The sequence below is a fragment of the Ruditapes philippinarum genome, unplaced genomic scaffold (genome assembly GCF_026571515.1).
Source record: "Ruditapes philippinarum isolate M1 unplaced genomic scaffold, ASM2657151v2 ctg1115_1_1_1_1, whole genome shotgun sequence".
NCBI lineage: Eukaryota > Metazoa > Mollusca > Bivalvia > Venerida > Veneridae > Ruditapes > Ruditapes philippinarum.
In genome coordinates this window covers 363,525-379,202 of record NW_026861434.1, presented here as the reverse complement: position 1 = coordinate 379,202, position 15,678 = coordinate 363,525, and the positions used below count along the sequence as shown (strand labels likewise).

Here is a 15,678-nt window from a genome sequence, read left to right as displayed (position 1 = left end):
CTTTGATTTTTAAAATAAATGGCCATTTAGCTTTGCTTATATTATTTTGTGTACAATCATTATGAAAAGAAAAGTAAATATTTTCTTTTCATAACAATAATATAATAATATATACGGAATGACAAAATGTCCAAGTGCTTTTGAACCTCTAGAAACGAATGTCAATTGCAATCATAATCAGAATCTATGTTCTTCAACGCCCCTATCACTTCCGGGGTTACTTTTGAAGCACAGAGTAAGAAAGTGTTTCTGCTTGTATTTCATTGCTAACATCTCAGATGAGGAGTAAGTCCATAAATCTATTATATTTTGAATACACCAAATGTGATCTATGTAAAATGGTAAAAAAATTACCTGGTCTTGAATAACTTGCTACCTTTTAAAATCCAAACTACCTTTGTGATTTTATATCCTCAATTATTAAACGTTGTATTAAACAAGGTTCAACACAAATAAACATGTACAAAATTAAATTATAAAGAAAACTACAAGGATGATATTTTTCTGATAATTTTATTGCTGATATTTTAAATAGTTCTAGACATGAAAATATTGGCACAACTGAAATCAACAGTAAACGTATGTATCAACTTCTTGACAAAGCTACCGAATATAAATGGTTCCTTACAATAGTAAAATTAAACTCTTGCCGTTACTTATATAAACAATTCACTAAACATTTTTTTTTAAATTAATTTACTGCATGATGTGACATATTCAATTAACTTTATTTATAATTATATATATATATATATATATATATATATATATATATATATATATATATATATATAGAGGATATTGAATGAGTGTAGTTTAATACTAAATTTATTGAACGAGTTGAATAAAATCATATAATGCGAGCTCTCTAAACCGAAGCCATAATAATTGTCTATTGAAAAGTTTCAATAAATTAAACTTGATTTATAGATTAATATTTTATTTCAAATAATAATTAAGACGAAGAAAAAAGTAATTTTCTTGACACGCTATATGTGAACATAAAAGCGTCCTTTAACGCATGAATATACAAATGACGTGACTTCAGACGAGATTATTCAGGTATAATAATTATACAGAAATATTTTTATCAATGTGCTTTATTACATCTACTATTGTTTAATGTGAATAATAATATTTATAATAATTCGCTTGTCAAAGGATGTTTTTCTCCATGATTATATAAAAATACCAAATACTTTCAATTTTCTAAAATAAAAGTACTTCAAATTTGCTTAACTTAAGCATCTTTCCCGTTGTTTTCTTACTAAAGAAAACATTAACTCATCTAAGTACGACTTTTTATATAGAAAAGTTTTAAAAATGTAAAATTAAACTTTACTGATTTATAGATTGATAGGTGATTTTTTTTCAAACAAGTAACTTCACATGAGAAGAAAAAATAAAGTGTTGTAGTAACAACTTTATAATTTTGAATGCATAAAAGATCAGTTTTCATATGACACATATGAAATATACATGAATACGTGAATTAGATGAGATTTCCGGTAATAATACATTATACAGAAAATAAATATTAATACACATATTAATAAGATCTGCCAAGAGTTGTATAAAGTTAACAATAACATTTTCATCAAATGAACTTCAGACTTGTAAATGACAAAAGCGTTGCATGTTTTTTTTCACATGATTTAGTAACAATACAATAATGACATTTCAAGTTGTTTTTTCGTATTAAACTACAAAGCAACATTCAACATTTGTTTAACCTAAGACATCTCTTCTGTTGTTTTCTTCTGAGATTTTTTAATTATTTTTTTTCCTAAAGTAACACTAAGTTTATTAAGTGATATAAAGTAACACTAGCACTGTAAATGTTATATGGCAACTTTCCAGATCTACTGGTGGAAGAATATCTCAGGTGCCCCTTCATTCATTATTTCAGGCACAAGCTGGCACCTGAATAGACCAAGCTTGTAGTACGGAGCAAGTGGTTTGAGTCGTTTGACATTTATGATGTAAGCACACGTCACGATGATCTTTTATAATGACCGCGTCAAGTATGGGAGTCAGTACATTCTGTTTATAATATAAAACAAAATTTCTATTATCATAATTAAAATATATGGTATATTCAATAAATATAGATACTGACTGAAGCATGAATATCAACTTTCTACTGCCAGTCCTGGAACTAACTTAGTATTGGTATCTATTAATTATATAGTTGTAACTTACAACCATGAAGCAGACACACCATTAAATCATTGCTCCCCCCACCCAATATTGTTTTAGTTCTGCAGCTCTCTTGCTGAACAAATGTTCATTCATATACATCATAAGGGAAGTCATCAACCAAAACTTGCAGAAATAAACCTAATAAATACAGCTTAACATTGTGAACAAGACTTAAAATGAACTTAAAACAAGGATATTAACAAACTTATGACATGAATATTACATTATAAAAAGCAAGCAAAGGGCAAGCTAGATGTAGGCAAGATTAAAATGTTGAGCAAAACAAAACAAAATTTTTCAGACTTGATTTTTGAAAAAATATTATTTTAAATGTGGTTTAAAAGTATTTTCTATTTTTAATTAAGTTGTTATTAGCACGAGATCTGTTTAATACACTATCACTTATTGTTTATTATTTTTTTACAAAACTTTACATTTTTTGTTGGTTATTGTATTAAATTACAGAAAAAAGTAGATATAAACAAAACAAAATTTCATACATGTTACAAAATAAAACTATTAAGAGTTGAATATGAAAATTCACATATGTTAAATAGAATTAAAGACAAGTTTTATCTACCTTACCACTGATTACCTTGACTAGCAAGACAATAAAGTCATCAAACACTACAAAATATTTATCAATGTACCGGTATATTATCATGTATCAAATTAACAAAATAAAAAACCACCAAAAAAGCAAACACTCATATAAATTATCATGTAAAAGGTAACAAAAAAGAGAACATTTTGCATAAAACAATAATAACGAATGCATCCTAACTTACCTGACTTCAGTAAGATTAAATTGACACAAGTGTAAATCATTTATAGGCCAGTTTTTATTAAACTAAATACATGTATACGATTCTAAATAAAAAACAATTAAATAGCATTTTTGTTTTTAACCCACTGTTAATATCCTCGACACTGTAAAGGATATTGGGCAACTTTTCAGCTTTTTACTGGTGATGGAAGACTTAATTCTTTATGTCCCTCGATATAATATTTCAGACAGAACACACAAGATATCCTAGTAAAACAACCATCAATCTTCTATAAGCTAGTGTGATAGCTTTATTGGATGAAAATATTCATCATTGGCAGGATGTGAACTGACAACAGTAAAAGGGAAGAGATCAAGTGATCTGAAGTCAGCAACCTTAACCACTTTGGCTCTGTTTGTTTCAGAGACAAATCATAGAGTTCCTATGGATTATTTTACATTACAGCCATTACTTTCCAACTACTTCTTTACACAAGGGGGAATTAATATCATTTTTTTTAAACATAGCTTAATTACATGACTGGAGGGTAAATTTAAACATCTTCAATATGTTTCGATTTGAAAAATCTAAAGCTGCTAAAACAAAACAAGTTGGTTTTGCCTAACAAAACCTTTGTACAGAGGAAAAAACACCCCACACCTACATGTTGTACCTGTATGGTCTCAAATGCAATCAGAAAAGAAAAATACCATATCAAATTCTGAAATAAATTTACAATTTTGCAATATAGAAAATTATTGCTTCAAAATAAGATACTGCATAGCTTAAATAAATTGTCATAGTACAAAGAGATTCCCTAAGCAACAGAAATATATACCCCGACACTTTTATGATCACTTTCTATTTTATGCACCCGATATATCAATGGCACTACACAACATAAATGAAAAACTATAATATATGACATAAACTAAACATTGAACATAGACTCTTAACATGTTATAATGTTATGAAATGCTGAATACCAAAGCCTGATAGATCTAACTAAAAAGAATATACAAGAAATGATCTATTCACAATAATACTATTTAAACCAAGCTTCAAATCTACCTGGGCAAAACCTTTTGGCAAGATAGTGTACTGTGCATTCATAATTTGGAAGTTTAAAGTTAAATTCCTTGGCAATGTTTTGTCATAGATCAGTCACTGTTGTAATTCCATCTATCTACCATGTATAGGTTAAGCCAGTATAATCCCCTTTATAATACTGCATATTTATAGTGTCGCGTTTCATTGGATACATGATACATTCATGATACTTATATACCCTATATAAATATGTCTGCTGTCAATTTTTGACGCAATTTTCATTTTTCTGTAATAAAAGGAATTTTTCTGTACAGTAAGTTAGTTATCAAGATTTGTTCCTAAGTTAAATGGCTGTGTATAAATGGTTATTTCAAATATACCCGGTACATGTATTAGCTTTCAACTGCTCTAACTTGGCCATATAAACTTTCAAAAATCTTTATATCCAATAATTTATCCAACTTAAATTACTTTATTCATTCAGGTTTTACTAATACCCTAGGTTTGATTCTTTAAAAACAACAACAACAATAACAACCTACACTAAGCAATATAACAAAAAGTTATTTCTGGAATGAAATTATTGTACATGTATCTTGCATAATCCTCATTAAACATGAAATAACAATCTATCATTGTAGTCCAACATATTGCCAATGGCTATAAATATATAATGTATATGCATAAATCTTGTTCAATAATTATAATTTGGCTTACAAAGTATTCAAAATATCTCATCTCTCAATAAGACATGGGCAGGTGTAAAAAATATTTCAAAATTTGAGTGATAAGAATTCATGCATACATGTTATGGAACTGATTTCTTAAACTCATTATCTGAAAACATCACAAACACAAGCTAAACAATGGAAGAAAAATTTCAGCCTCCTTTGAAAATGTCGTCTGCACCAAGATCTCCATCAGCTACTTCCATCCATTAGATCTTTGAAATCCGAGTTTGCCCGTTTCATTTTACGACAGTGACATTTGCGGCACTGCCACTGTATTAAGAGGGCAAACAAGGGCAGGATACATATACCACATATACCTGCGAGCACGTAACCTACTATAGTCAGTGTTTTATTGCTCGTCTCAACTTTCTTGTACGCACAATCATTATAATCTCCTGAAATACAGAAATGCAAAATTTTACATTAAAACTTCACCATTAACTCTAAATATCTTAATGGACTTGTCGATATTTCATCTGGACAAAACCATTTATCATTTAGGGGAAAATTTCAATATTTACACTGAGAACAGAGAACACAATGACCAGACTGCACGGATGTGCCATCAGATATTTGTTGGCAATGGTTGCATGAGTAGATTTAGTCACATCCAGCAGGCTAAAATATGTTATAAAAGAAAGTTCCATCTTTTATCACAAATATACATCACAGAATATAACTGGTGCAAACTGATTATTAAAATGTTTTACAAGCCAATTTTAATCAAGGATTTAACTATAGCTCTTTTATGACACAGAAACATTGCAAGGAAATTATTCTACAAAAAAATCAGGAAAATTAAGTTCAAACAGTGTTGTTTGAGTAAAAGTACTAAAATTTTAGTTTTATGTATTCTAGCTAATCAATTATTAAAACAACAATACACTTAAAGTGTACTTCTTTTTTTCTCTTTAAAAAAACTCCTAATAAAGCCACTAATTATTTCAGATAAACTGAATGCATTTTTCTGTAATGTCACTAAATTTATTAATCAATATTACCTGTATATTTTATGTGCCCAATAATATGAGATTGGACAGCACTGGGATTAACTTGTCTACATGTTGTATTAGCAAACTTCACTTGTTTGTTCACTCTATCAAACACAACATAGAAACCTTCCATTACAATCGCACCAATAACACTTCCTGTAAACAATAAATATATCATTCTGTGATTATTTTACTGTTTTTTGCTTCTTTACAGGCATCTTAACTTTTAAATAATTCAGGTTACTTAATCAATTACAATTTTAGTGCCATAAATTACTTCAAATATCAAAACCAAATCAGTTATTTGTTTCCCTCTATGTTTGATAAGATCCCGGATTTCGTATAAGAGGTGGCCTTATTGTCCTGTACAAATAGGTGGTACTAGATCAAGAATCCCTTAGTATCATAAAAGAAGGTATTTTCTGTTGGTGGAAAATCGAACAGTTTGTTTTCTGAACAAAAATGTTAAAATATGAAGTTCTTGAAGCGTCGTTTCATTGTTCATTCAACTATAATATGTATATAATGTTTTTGAAGAGAGATATTGAAATATAGTAGGATGGTAGTTTTTCTGTTATCTTCTGGAGGCCTACTGCTTTAAAGTGTGTACAGACAAATGGTTGAGTAATTACAATATCTCATAAAAATTGTTGGGCCTTAAGAATTACAAGCTGTTGACACCCCCTTAAGTCAAATTAGTAATTCAAACAGTATGGAAGGGGAATTTCCAACAATATTAACAATGATAAATAACTTTCAAAAGAAGTCAAATACCTGAATCGAGGCTCGAGATTCCAAATTTGAAGCAATCATTTTCAGGAGAATTATCATTTTCTTCACCAACTGGTCTAAGATATTGCTGAAAATATATATGAGCCACGTCATGACAAAACCAACATACTGGGTTTGCAACCAGCATGGATGTAGACCAGCCTGTGCATCCACACAGTCTGATCAGGATCCATGCTGTTCGTTATCAGTTTCTCTACTTGTAATAGGGTTTGCAAGCAAACAGCATGGATCTTGATCAGACTGCACGGATGCGCAGGCTTGTCTGGATCCATGCTGGTCGCAAACCCATTATGTTGGTTTTGTCATGACGCGGCTCAATTATATTATTTTGAATTGTCTAATGAATTTCTATTCTATTTATGGAGAAATATTCAAGCTTCAAGTTAATATCTGTGTAACAGTTTGTCATAAATGGACTCAATCATAACATTCAAAGTTTTGAAGGGAATTGCTCAATTTGAGATAATGGCTTAACTGACATTTGTTAAACATGAACCAAAGCTAGACAGGTGCAGATCACTAAAACAATCATAAATGCTATCTTCATAATTTGATATTTTGAGAAAAAAAATCACTATTTATTTTCTTCTTTTTTTTTAATCTTATGGTATTTGAATATTTGGTGGTGTTTAATATGTTCAAATAAAATTCCCAGCCCTACAAAAAGAAACACAACACTGAAAATTTTGATAGAAAAAGAGGCATATTTATGCATTTATGAATATCAGGGAAATATGCCCTTTTACAATGGACTCCCATTATTAAGAGTGAACAACTATTCCTCATTTGGAATGAATATCTATCATGGTATTTGAAATATTTGCACTATTCTACAGTAAAAACAATTAGGTCAAGGTAAACTTATCTAACCTGTGCTGATACGACCAGTTTAAAACTGGCTGTATTATTTGTTGGTAATACCAGGGATATAGTCGGGAACATGTCATACGGTACTTGACCTTCTTTCCAACATAATACTTCTTCTCCTGCCCAAAATCCCAATGATGGAGGATTCACTTCAGAATTCAGCTGTCATTAAAATAGGCATACAAAATTCAATTATATTTAAACATATTTGTTAAAGTTTTACTATAAGATGTATATCTGAAAATACACAGACACTACATGTACATCATACCAAAACCTGAGATATAACACACATATTATATACTATGGTATGAATCTTTCTTACTGTTGACCATTCCATCAGATACCATAACAATATAACACTTTTACTCTATAAAACCATACAAAAGTCAGTATCAAACTTACCTAGTAACAATTTTTTTATCTAATCATCATTAATCAAGGCATTTATGATACTTTTTTTATTTCAAAACTGATTAGTTTTCTTTATGAAAAATACAAACTTATTTGTGAAAAATTTGTGTAAACATTTTGTAAAATTATAGTATTGACACAGCATGATACACAGTAACATGCAACGGTTCAGAATACCATGTAGACAACAAAATAGAATGTAAGACTTCACAGATGTATATGATGGGCTGGCTCTATACATGGTGGCATACCTATGCTATTCTCACAGCTGGTTTTCAATGGAATGATTGATGAGACAGAACATGTATACCTGTATAAACATACCTGTATCTCCTGTACAATCTGTTGAACAACTTTATTAAAGACCCTATATGGTAGTCGTAGATTGGTTGTACCAGTATCTACTATTGTTTTGCCAAAGTTGTACTGCAATATATAACAAAATAACAAATATTTTATATAAGATATCTGTTTGTTATAATAGGGTTATATGTCTTAAGACACACTAAAAAGCCTTACAAAATTTTATTTATTTCACTGATTCGCTATATTCAAAATATTACTGGTGGAGGAACGTCCAAGATACCTATATAAATGTTGGATCTTTGTAGAATCATTTACCTTTATAATTTGTTACAGCAGGTATAAGACATAAAACGCTATAACACATACCTCTTTACAGTCCATCTGGAGACTTTTGTCAGCCACCTGTATGTCTATAATTATCACTTCATAATACCATTCCTTATATATCGGTGTTGATAATAATTCTCCATCATAAAGTTCAGGTGATGTACTACCAAAAATCTGGAAAGTTAAACCAATTCATACAATACATTAAGATATACTTCAAATGATCATAGACTGGTCTATTAATTAGATTTGTCTATTAATATAAAGCATAACTAATCTAATGACTGGTAAAAAAATTTCAAACAAAAGATAAATTTTGATGGTTTAGAGAACTTATACAAGTATCAATAGAAACATCTAGCCTTGTTGGTCCATTTCTCTTGTACATACTTTTATCTATTTATAAAGGCAAATATAAACAAACTGGAACTAGAACTGCCACTGTCATGGCGCGAATACCCCCGCATACCACTTTGTCAACAATTTAGAGCTCAAGGACAACCTCCCTGCCAAATCTGAGGTTACTAAGCCAGTGCGTTGCTTAGTTATGTATTCTCAATGCTTCAAATGTGAAAATGTCAAAATCAATACACTGCGGACAGGTATTCTTAAGCATTTGAGCAGACAAGCTTATTATAGTAAAAATCCCTGTGACCTTGACCTTTGACACATTCACCTAGGGATCAATAGGGATCATCTACTAGTCATAAACAACCTCACTACAAAATATGAAGACTGTTGATCAAAGCATTCTTAATCAATTGAGCGGAAAAGCTTTTTTAGTCAAGACCCCTGTGACCTTGACCTTTGACCAGGTGACCTCAAAATTAATAGGGGTCATCTACTAATCATGACTAACCTCCATGCCAAATATGAAGACTGTGGGTCAAAGGAATCTCAAGTTATTGGGCGGACAAGCTGTTTTTAGTCAAGGCCCCTGTGACCTTAAACTTTGACCCAGTGACCTCAAAATCAATAGGGGTAATCTCCTAATTATGACTAACCTCCATGCCAAATATGAAGACTGTGGGTAAAAGGAATCTCAAGTAATTGGGCGGACAAGCTTTCTTTAGTCAAGGCCTCTGTGACCTTGACCTTTGACCTCAAAATCAATAGGGGTCATCTACTTATCATGACTAACCTCCATGCCAAATATGAGGACCTTGGGTCATAGGAATCCTTGGGTCATAGGAATCTCAAGTAATTGGGCGGACAAGCTTTTTTTAGTCAAGCCCCTGTGACCCTGACCTTTGACCCAGTGACCTCAAAATTAATAGGGGTCATTTACTAATCATGACTAACCTCCATGCCAAATATGAAGACCGTGGGTCAAAGGAATCTCAACTTACTGGGAGGACAAGCTTTTTTCAGTCAAGGCCCCTGTGACCTTGACCTTTGACCCAGTGACCTCAAAATCAATAGGGGTCATCTACTAATCATGACTAACCTCCATGCCAAATATGAAGACTGTGGGTCAAAGGAATCTCAAGTTATTGGGCGGACAAGCTTTTTTTAGTCAAGGCCCCTGTGACCTTGACCTTTGACCCAGTGACCTCAAAATCAATAGGGGTCATCTACTAATCATGACTAACCTCCATGCCAAATATGAAGACTGTGGGTCAAAGGAATCTTAAGTTATTGGGCGGACAAGCTTTTTTAAGTCAAGGCCCCTGTGACCTTGACCTTTGACCCAGTGACCTCAAAATCAATAGGGGTCATCTACTAATCATGACTAACCTCCATGCCAAATATGAAGACTGTGGGTCAAAGGAATCTCAAGTTGTTGGGCGGACAAGGAAAAACTGACGGACGGCATGACGGGAAGACGTCCGGACGGACAAGCTGATTCCAGTATACCCCACTTACAACTTTGGTGTGCGGGGGTATAATAAAATAGGTCATTAATATATGATATAAATGATATTTAAATGGTATAATCAAGTTGAAATGATATATGCTTCAAGTGTAACTGTTTTAGTACTGACATAATGAATTAAGGGAGCAAAATGCTCAAACATGGGTCAGTAGATAGCCAGAGTAATAGTACATCTGATGTTAAAGGTAATAAAACTTGTAAATTACCAGAGATCCACCAACTTTATTAGTTGGATTTGGGGAGAAATATCCTAGTCCACATAACTGAACACTGAATATATTACTGGACTGTCTATCATGTACCATAGTGTCAAACAAAGGCTCCACAGAACTGTCAGGCTGTAATTTAACACAGAATATTTAAACATGTAATAATGTATTACACTTCTTGCATATAAAGAAATGAAAACATTTATAATATTCATAGTAATATCACACATAAAGGTAACACATAAAGTATTTATAAGTAGCAATTAATAAATTTATAAAATACCAAGCATAATGTACAATTGTTCACAGGGTTCAGCAGTTTTCAAGCAGTTTACAATAACCTTTTTAGACAGTTAACAAATATCACAAATATAATAGTATATTTTTTAATCAAGTATTCTCATTTGCATTCAATCTTTAATAAATGAGTCTAATAGAAAAATATTTATCATCATAATTGGTTATCACAAATTTTCAGTTTTACTGAAAAAACAAGAATTGAGAGAAACTTTCAACTATGTAAATCCAAATTCAATCTGACTGATTTATAGCTTGGTACGTAACTTTTTCAGCTGGATTTAAAAGAAGAAATATAATAAGAAAAATAAAAACTTACTCTTGCAATTTCAGCATAACCAAGACCTAAAATGCCTTGCCAGTTTGAGTTGTTTATAAAGAAGTGTTCAGCTTTGTTGATACAGGCTATATTTGCTGTGATATTTACATTGGGTATGCTGGTAATTCTGATAACATCAGTGCCAAGTTCACCATCCCAACTTCCCAATGTGTATGGTACGGTTACACTTTTACCCAACTCTTTATATGTGGTTGACCTGTATGTTAAAAAACAATCATATTTGTTGCTACAATAGAAAAATAATCTAAACTAGTAATTCTAACATCATTTGTGATTTGTATTATACATGTATTTCTCAATACATTGTATAAAGAATTTATAAAATTGATACAACAGAAACTTTGTAAGTTTAACACTCTATAAATACAATGTAGCTACAATTCATTTCTTACATAACCAACAAATATTGCTATACAAAAACACTGTTCCTGAATCAAGTTGGAAACATGGGTACTTCAATCTAGCTTACAATGGAACAAAATTTGTTATAACATACTAAATATAAATGGTCAAGAATTTTATGTTGTATACTGTAGTAAATTTACAGAAGTTTACAACTGCCTGAAAATGGTAGAGAAAGAATATTTGTTAAAATAATGCTATGACTTTGACCTGTGGAACTATTTTGCTTATACAGTACAACCTCTACTTGCAACACCCTTCGATAAACACTAGTTTGGTTGTTCTAGAGAGGTCTAAATAATATGTTTTTTTAATTTTCAAGGCATTCTTTCAGAAAAAATGTAATTGTTAGTGTACGGAAATAATTACTTTACTGTATGCTGTTCATATTTTACTATTCAGTATTCCTTCACCACATTTAGATTTAGCATAAACGATAAATGATAAGAAAAAATTATCTTAATTATAAAGGATATCTTTTACTTGCTACTTAATAAACACTTCAATATCTTTTTATCAGAAAATGTAAATATATTATGTTATCTGTTACAATTAGCATTAAAACCCAATGATGAACAACTCACTTGTCTGTTTGGAAGTGTGTGTTTATTTCTATTGATGGTTTACATGCCACAGCCAGATTACTGCTTCCAGTATCAATCAACACATTAAACTAAAATATATATAAAAAAAAATTCATCAGCATTGGAAACAAATAAATTATCTTCATTTTGAAATGTTCTTCTTAAAGGTCCATTATGCCTCAGAATTACTATCATTTCTATTTTTCAAAAACTTTATTTTTTGTTTATCTTGTTACAGTTTCCAAAGACATACTCATTTGCTATATACATGATCTATGTTTTGCATCTTTAGTTCTGTTTGCAATTGATATAATTATAATGAATTAGTATTTTGTATAGAAGTCACAAAACTACTTTGTTTACATGTTGCTACCTTTACAATATTATATTAAACTGCATGTACAGTCCTGCTTTTATCAGTTGTAAAACATCTAACATGCTCTTAATCCATTATTAAAATATTATTAAACACATGTTTGACGTGTCAGAATTAAAAAAGATGGATTTCTGAGGTGTAATGTGCCTTTAAGACATGACAAAAATAAATCATGAAAGTATCAAATCAAAGCTGTAATAGAAATACTTATCTTGCATTTTTGACATTTTACCTTCCAATAAAAGAAGTTCTGGTAAACAGTTTGCAATAACAGTAGTTAAACTGCATCTACAATTTCTTTATTCTATCTTCTACAGTCATTCTTATAAAAGTGACAAATTAACCTCAGTAAAACAAAACAAAATAATAGAACATGACTTTTTCCTATTTTAGGGCAAAACTATATTATTTTTGGATTAAATTAAAGAAAATGCTAACTCTGAAGTTAATACTGCCTACATCTTTTTTACAGCAAAAAATAGAGGGGACTGAATGAGTGTAGGTTCAATACTGCATTTATTAAACAAGCCAGAGTCTCGCATAATATAACTTTCTTTAACTTGTTCAATAAATTCAGTATAGAAGCGACATGAATATAATATTCTATTTTAATATCTCATACCCAAAATAAGAACTGTTAATAATGAAAAAGAATTACATTTTTTTTGACATTTTAATGTGTAATGCTAATATTCAGCGTGTCTTTACATGCGCTATGTTTGTGCATCGCAAATGATGTCATGGCAAAATATATGCAGGGCCTTGCAATACTGTTTTTACGGAGTCACAAAAGTGGGACAGGTACATGTATGTGATAATCAGTTTTAATCAACACAGGATGGAATGGTCATATTTTAACATCTTTATCATAATAATTATCATTATAATGTAAGGACATATTTAGTGACATAATAGAAACTTGTGTCTATCCTAAGATGATTATCAAATTCACCTTCTGTGGAGGGGTACCAATTTCCACCTGCAAGTAGTAACCTTCTCCTGGTCTACCAAGAAGGTTACCAATCTGACTGCCATATTGAATGTTTCCGTGTGTTACAAACCCTTCATCGTCCAGTCTCTTGTTGATCTTTTTACCAACATTTATAAGAGGCAAACTCCCAAACACACAAGTAAGACACAGGTTTGTTACCAGAAGTATGGATATAACTTGTCTGTGTAGGGCATGTTTATCAGTCTGCATCTTAAATTCCTCATCAATTTAAACCTACATCATCTCTGTAAAAAATATAACCAAAGGGAAACTTACAAAATATTTTTTAAAGATGTATAAAGGAATTTTTAAAATAGTTTTTATTAAATTTGCTAAATCGTGTTGTGACCGGGCCGATGTACAAACATTCAGCATACATAACATATCCGAATACAGCCACGTCCGAAATCATTTCAACTTTCATTATATTTTTGTTGTTTTTATAACAATTGAGAACAGAATAATTTGTAAATTTACAACACATTTGGCTTATTTGGTAAACATATCAGCATAATTGTCTTTAAAAAGTTGATAAAAATACAAAAATAAACAAATTACGAACCAGGAAGTGTCTGCGTTAATTGGATAAAGACTAATCTTTTTACGAATGATATTTTGACCACAGAAATTTTTATGGATGGATGCATAATAGATTATTTCAAAATGAATATTATTACCTTAAATTTAGCAACAGTAATTAATGTTTAATTGGAAATAATGTAAACAATATAACACGCCTTCTTGTAGATGATTATATCTGACTTGGTGGCTATGTGCATCATCGCTGGCATAGATCTCGCGATAACTGGCGCCAAACTGGGACCTAATGTTAATAATAAACTCAAATGTTTGTACATCTTTTCAAATATTTAAACCGCTGTTCATTGATTTGAACCTCTTTGTAATTGACGTAATATGTGATTCAATCAAATTTAACATATTCAAATAAATCCCGGCGTGCGTTGTATGATGGGCACATCTCGATTATCAGCTCGAGTCCCTGCACATACTCTCTAAAGAGTTCACTTTAATATGCGAATAAATATATATAATAATTCAAGGTTTCAATCTATTGTATAATGCATTGTAGCAAATGCTTTAATTATAGTCGTGATTGTATATGCCCTATATTTATCTCCGTGATCTCAAATAGCTAGTACATACATGTATATAGCTCTCAGCTATATCATACGTACATGCACATATACTGGTGCTGGAGTCTGGAGATATCATGCTTCAAGAACTTGCAGTGATCGATCCAGCAACTCGTGCAGGCAATACTTCAATATAACGTGTATTACATTCACAAGCTTCTGCTAATAATTACCAATGCGTAAGATGTTAATTCTTTGATAATTATGCACCACTGAATACGAGTATACACAATTTTCACTTAAATTTGAACATGTTATTGTAACTTATCAACTTATAAATTTATTATTCATGTATATTATTTGGTCAAAACCCACTTATAAACCGCGTCCCTGATTGGAAAGTCTATGTACAGTCATGTATTAAGTAATGAGCACTTCACAATTTAACGATATGCCATTTGAATGATTAATCTTAAGAATATTTTGTTTTGTGTTTTTAGCAAAAAACTATTTTTTATTGAAGTTATAAAAATAGTAAACTGATACAATGAACATATTTATTTATAGCTTAAACAGGGGACCATAGTTAATAGCAGGAACCAGAATGAGAATGGGAGTGGCCCTTCGAAGGGCGACGAGGTAGAGTATTTGGGTGCGTGGGCCCTTAGAATGAAGAGACTGCTTGTACTGATGCGCCCTTCTCTTGGTACAAACAGACTATATCAAAGCTAACCCTTTTCATTTATTGTGAAAAGTACATTTGGCTGCTTATTGACTGCAAAAAAATCATTACTTTGATTTATACTCTGTGAAAATTATGCTGAGGTAAATTATCACCACTTTGCGTTACAAGGACATGACTGGTGACATGCACGGGTTCTGTACTCAACAGCGAAATTTGCTGTTTTGTGCCTTGCATATAGATCTTCATTAAACATAGACTACGCACGCACGCGCGCACATACATATATATACATACATACTCGCACGCATGCACGCACGCACGCGCGCGCACGCACGCACGCACGCACACAAACACATACATACATACATACATACAT

The 15,678-nt window shown here is 31.2% G+C and overlaps 1 protein-coding gene across 1 annotated transcript; it reads right to left on the bottom strand.

Moving 5' to 3' along the window:
• Nucleotides 1–1,789: 1,789 nt before the first annotated feature.
• Nucleotides 1,790–14,171, bottom strand: LOC132715611 (beta-secretase 1-like). The gene is made up of 11 exons (XM_060698644.1): nt 14,086–14,171; nt 13,485–13,768; nt 12,157–12,245; nt 11,150–11,366; nt 10,531–10,662; nt 8,488–8,622; nt 8,140–8,241; nt 7,405–7,563; nt 6,517–6,601; nt 5,752–5,898; nt 1,790–5,145 (listed from the first exon to the last, which is right to left on the bottom strand). The coding sequence occupies exons 2-11, from the start codon at nt 13,731–13,733 to the stop codon at nt 4,940–4,942; spliced, it is 1,521 nt and encodes a 506-aa protein (XP_060554627.1). The 5' UTR covers nt 13,734–13,768; nt 14,086–14,171; the 3' UTR covers nt 1,790–4,939.
• Nucleotides 14,172–15,678: the final 1,507 nt, after the last annotated feature.

Coding starts and splice junctions, on each gene's coding strand:
- LOC132715611 (XM_060698644.1), bottom strand. CDS start 13,733: ATGCAGACTGATAAACATGCCCTACACAGACAAGTTATATCCATACTT. Junction 10,663..11,149: donor GTTATGCTGAAATTGCAAGA/GTAAGTTTTTAT, acceptor GTTAAATTACAG/CCTGACAGTTCTGTGGAGCC. Junction 5,899..6,516: donor AATCTCGAGCCTCGATTCAG/GTATTTGACTTC, acceptor TATTGTTTACAG/GAAGTGTTATTGGTGCGATT.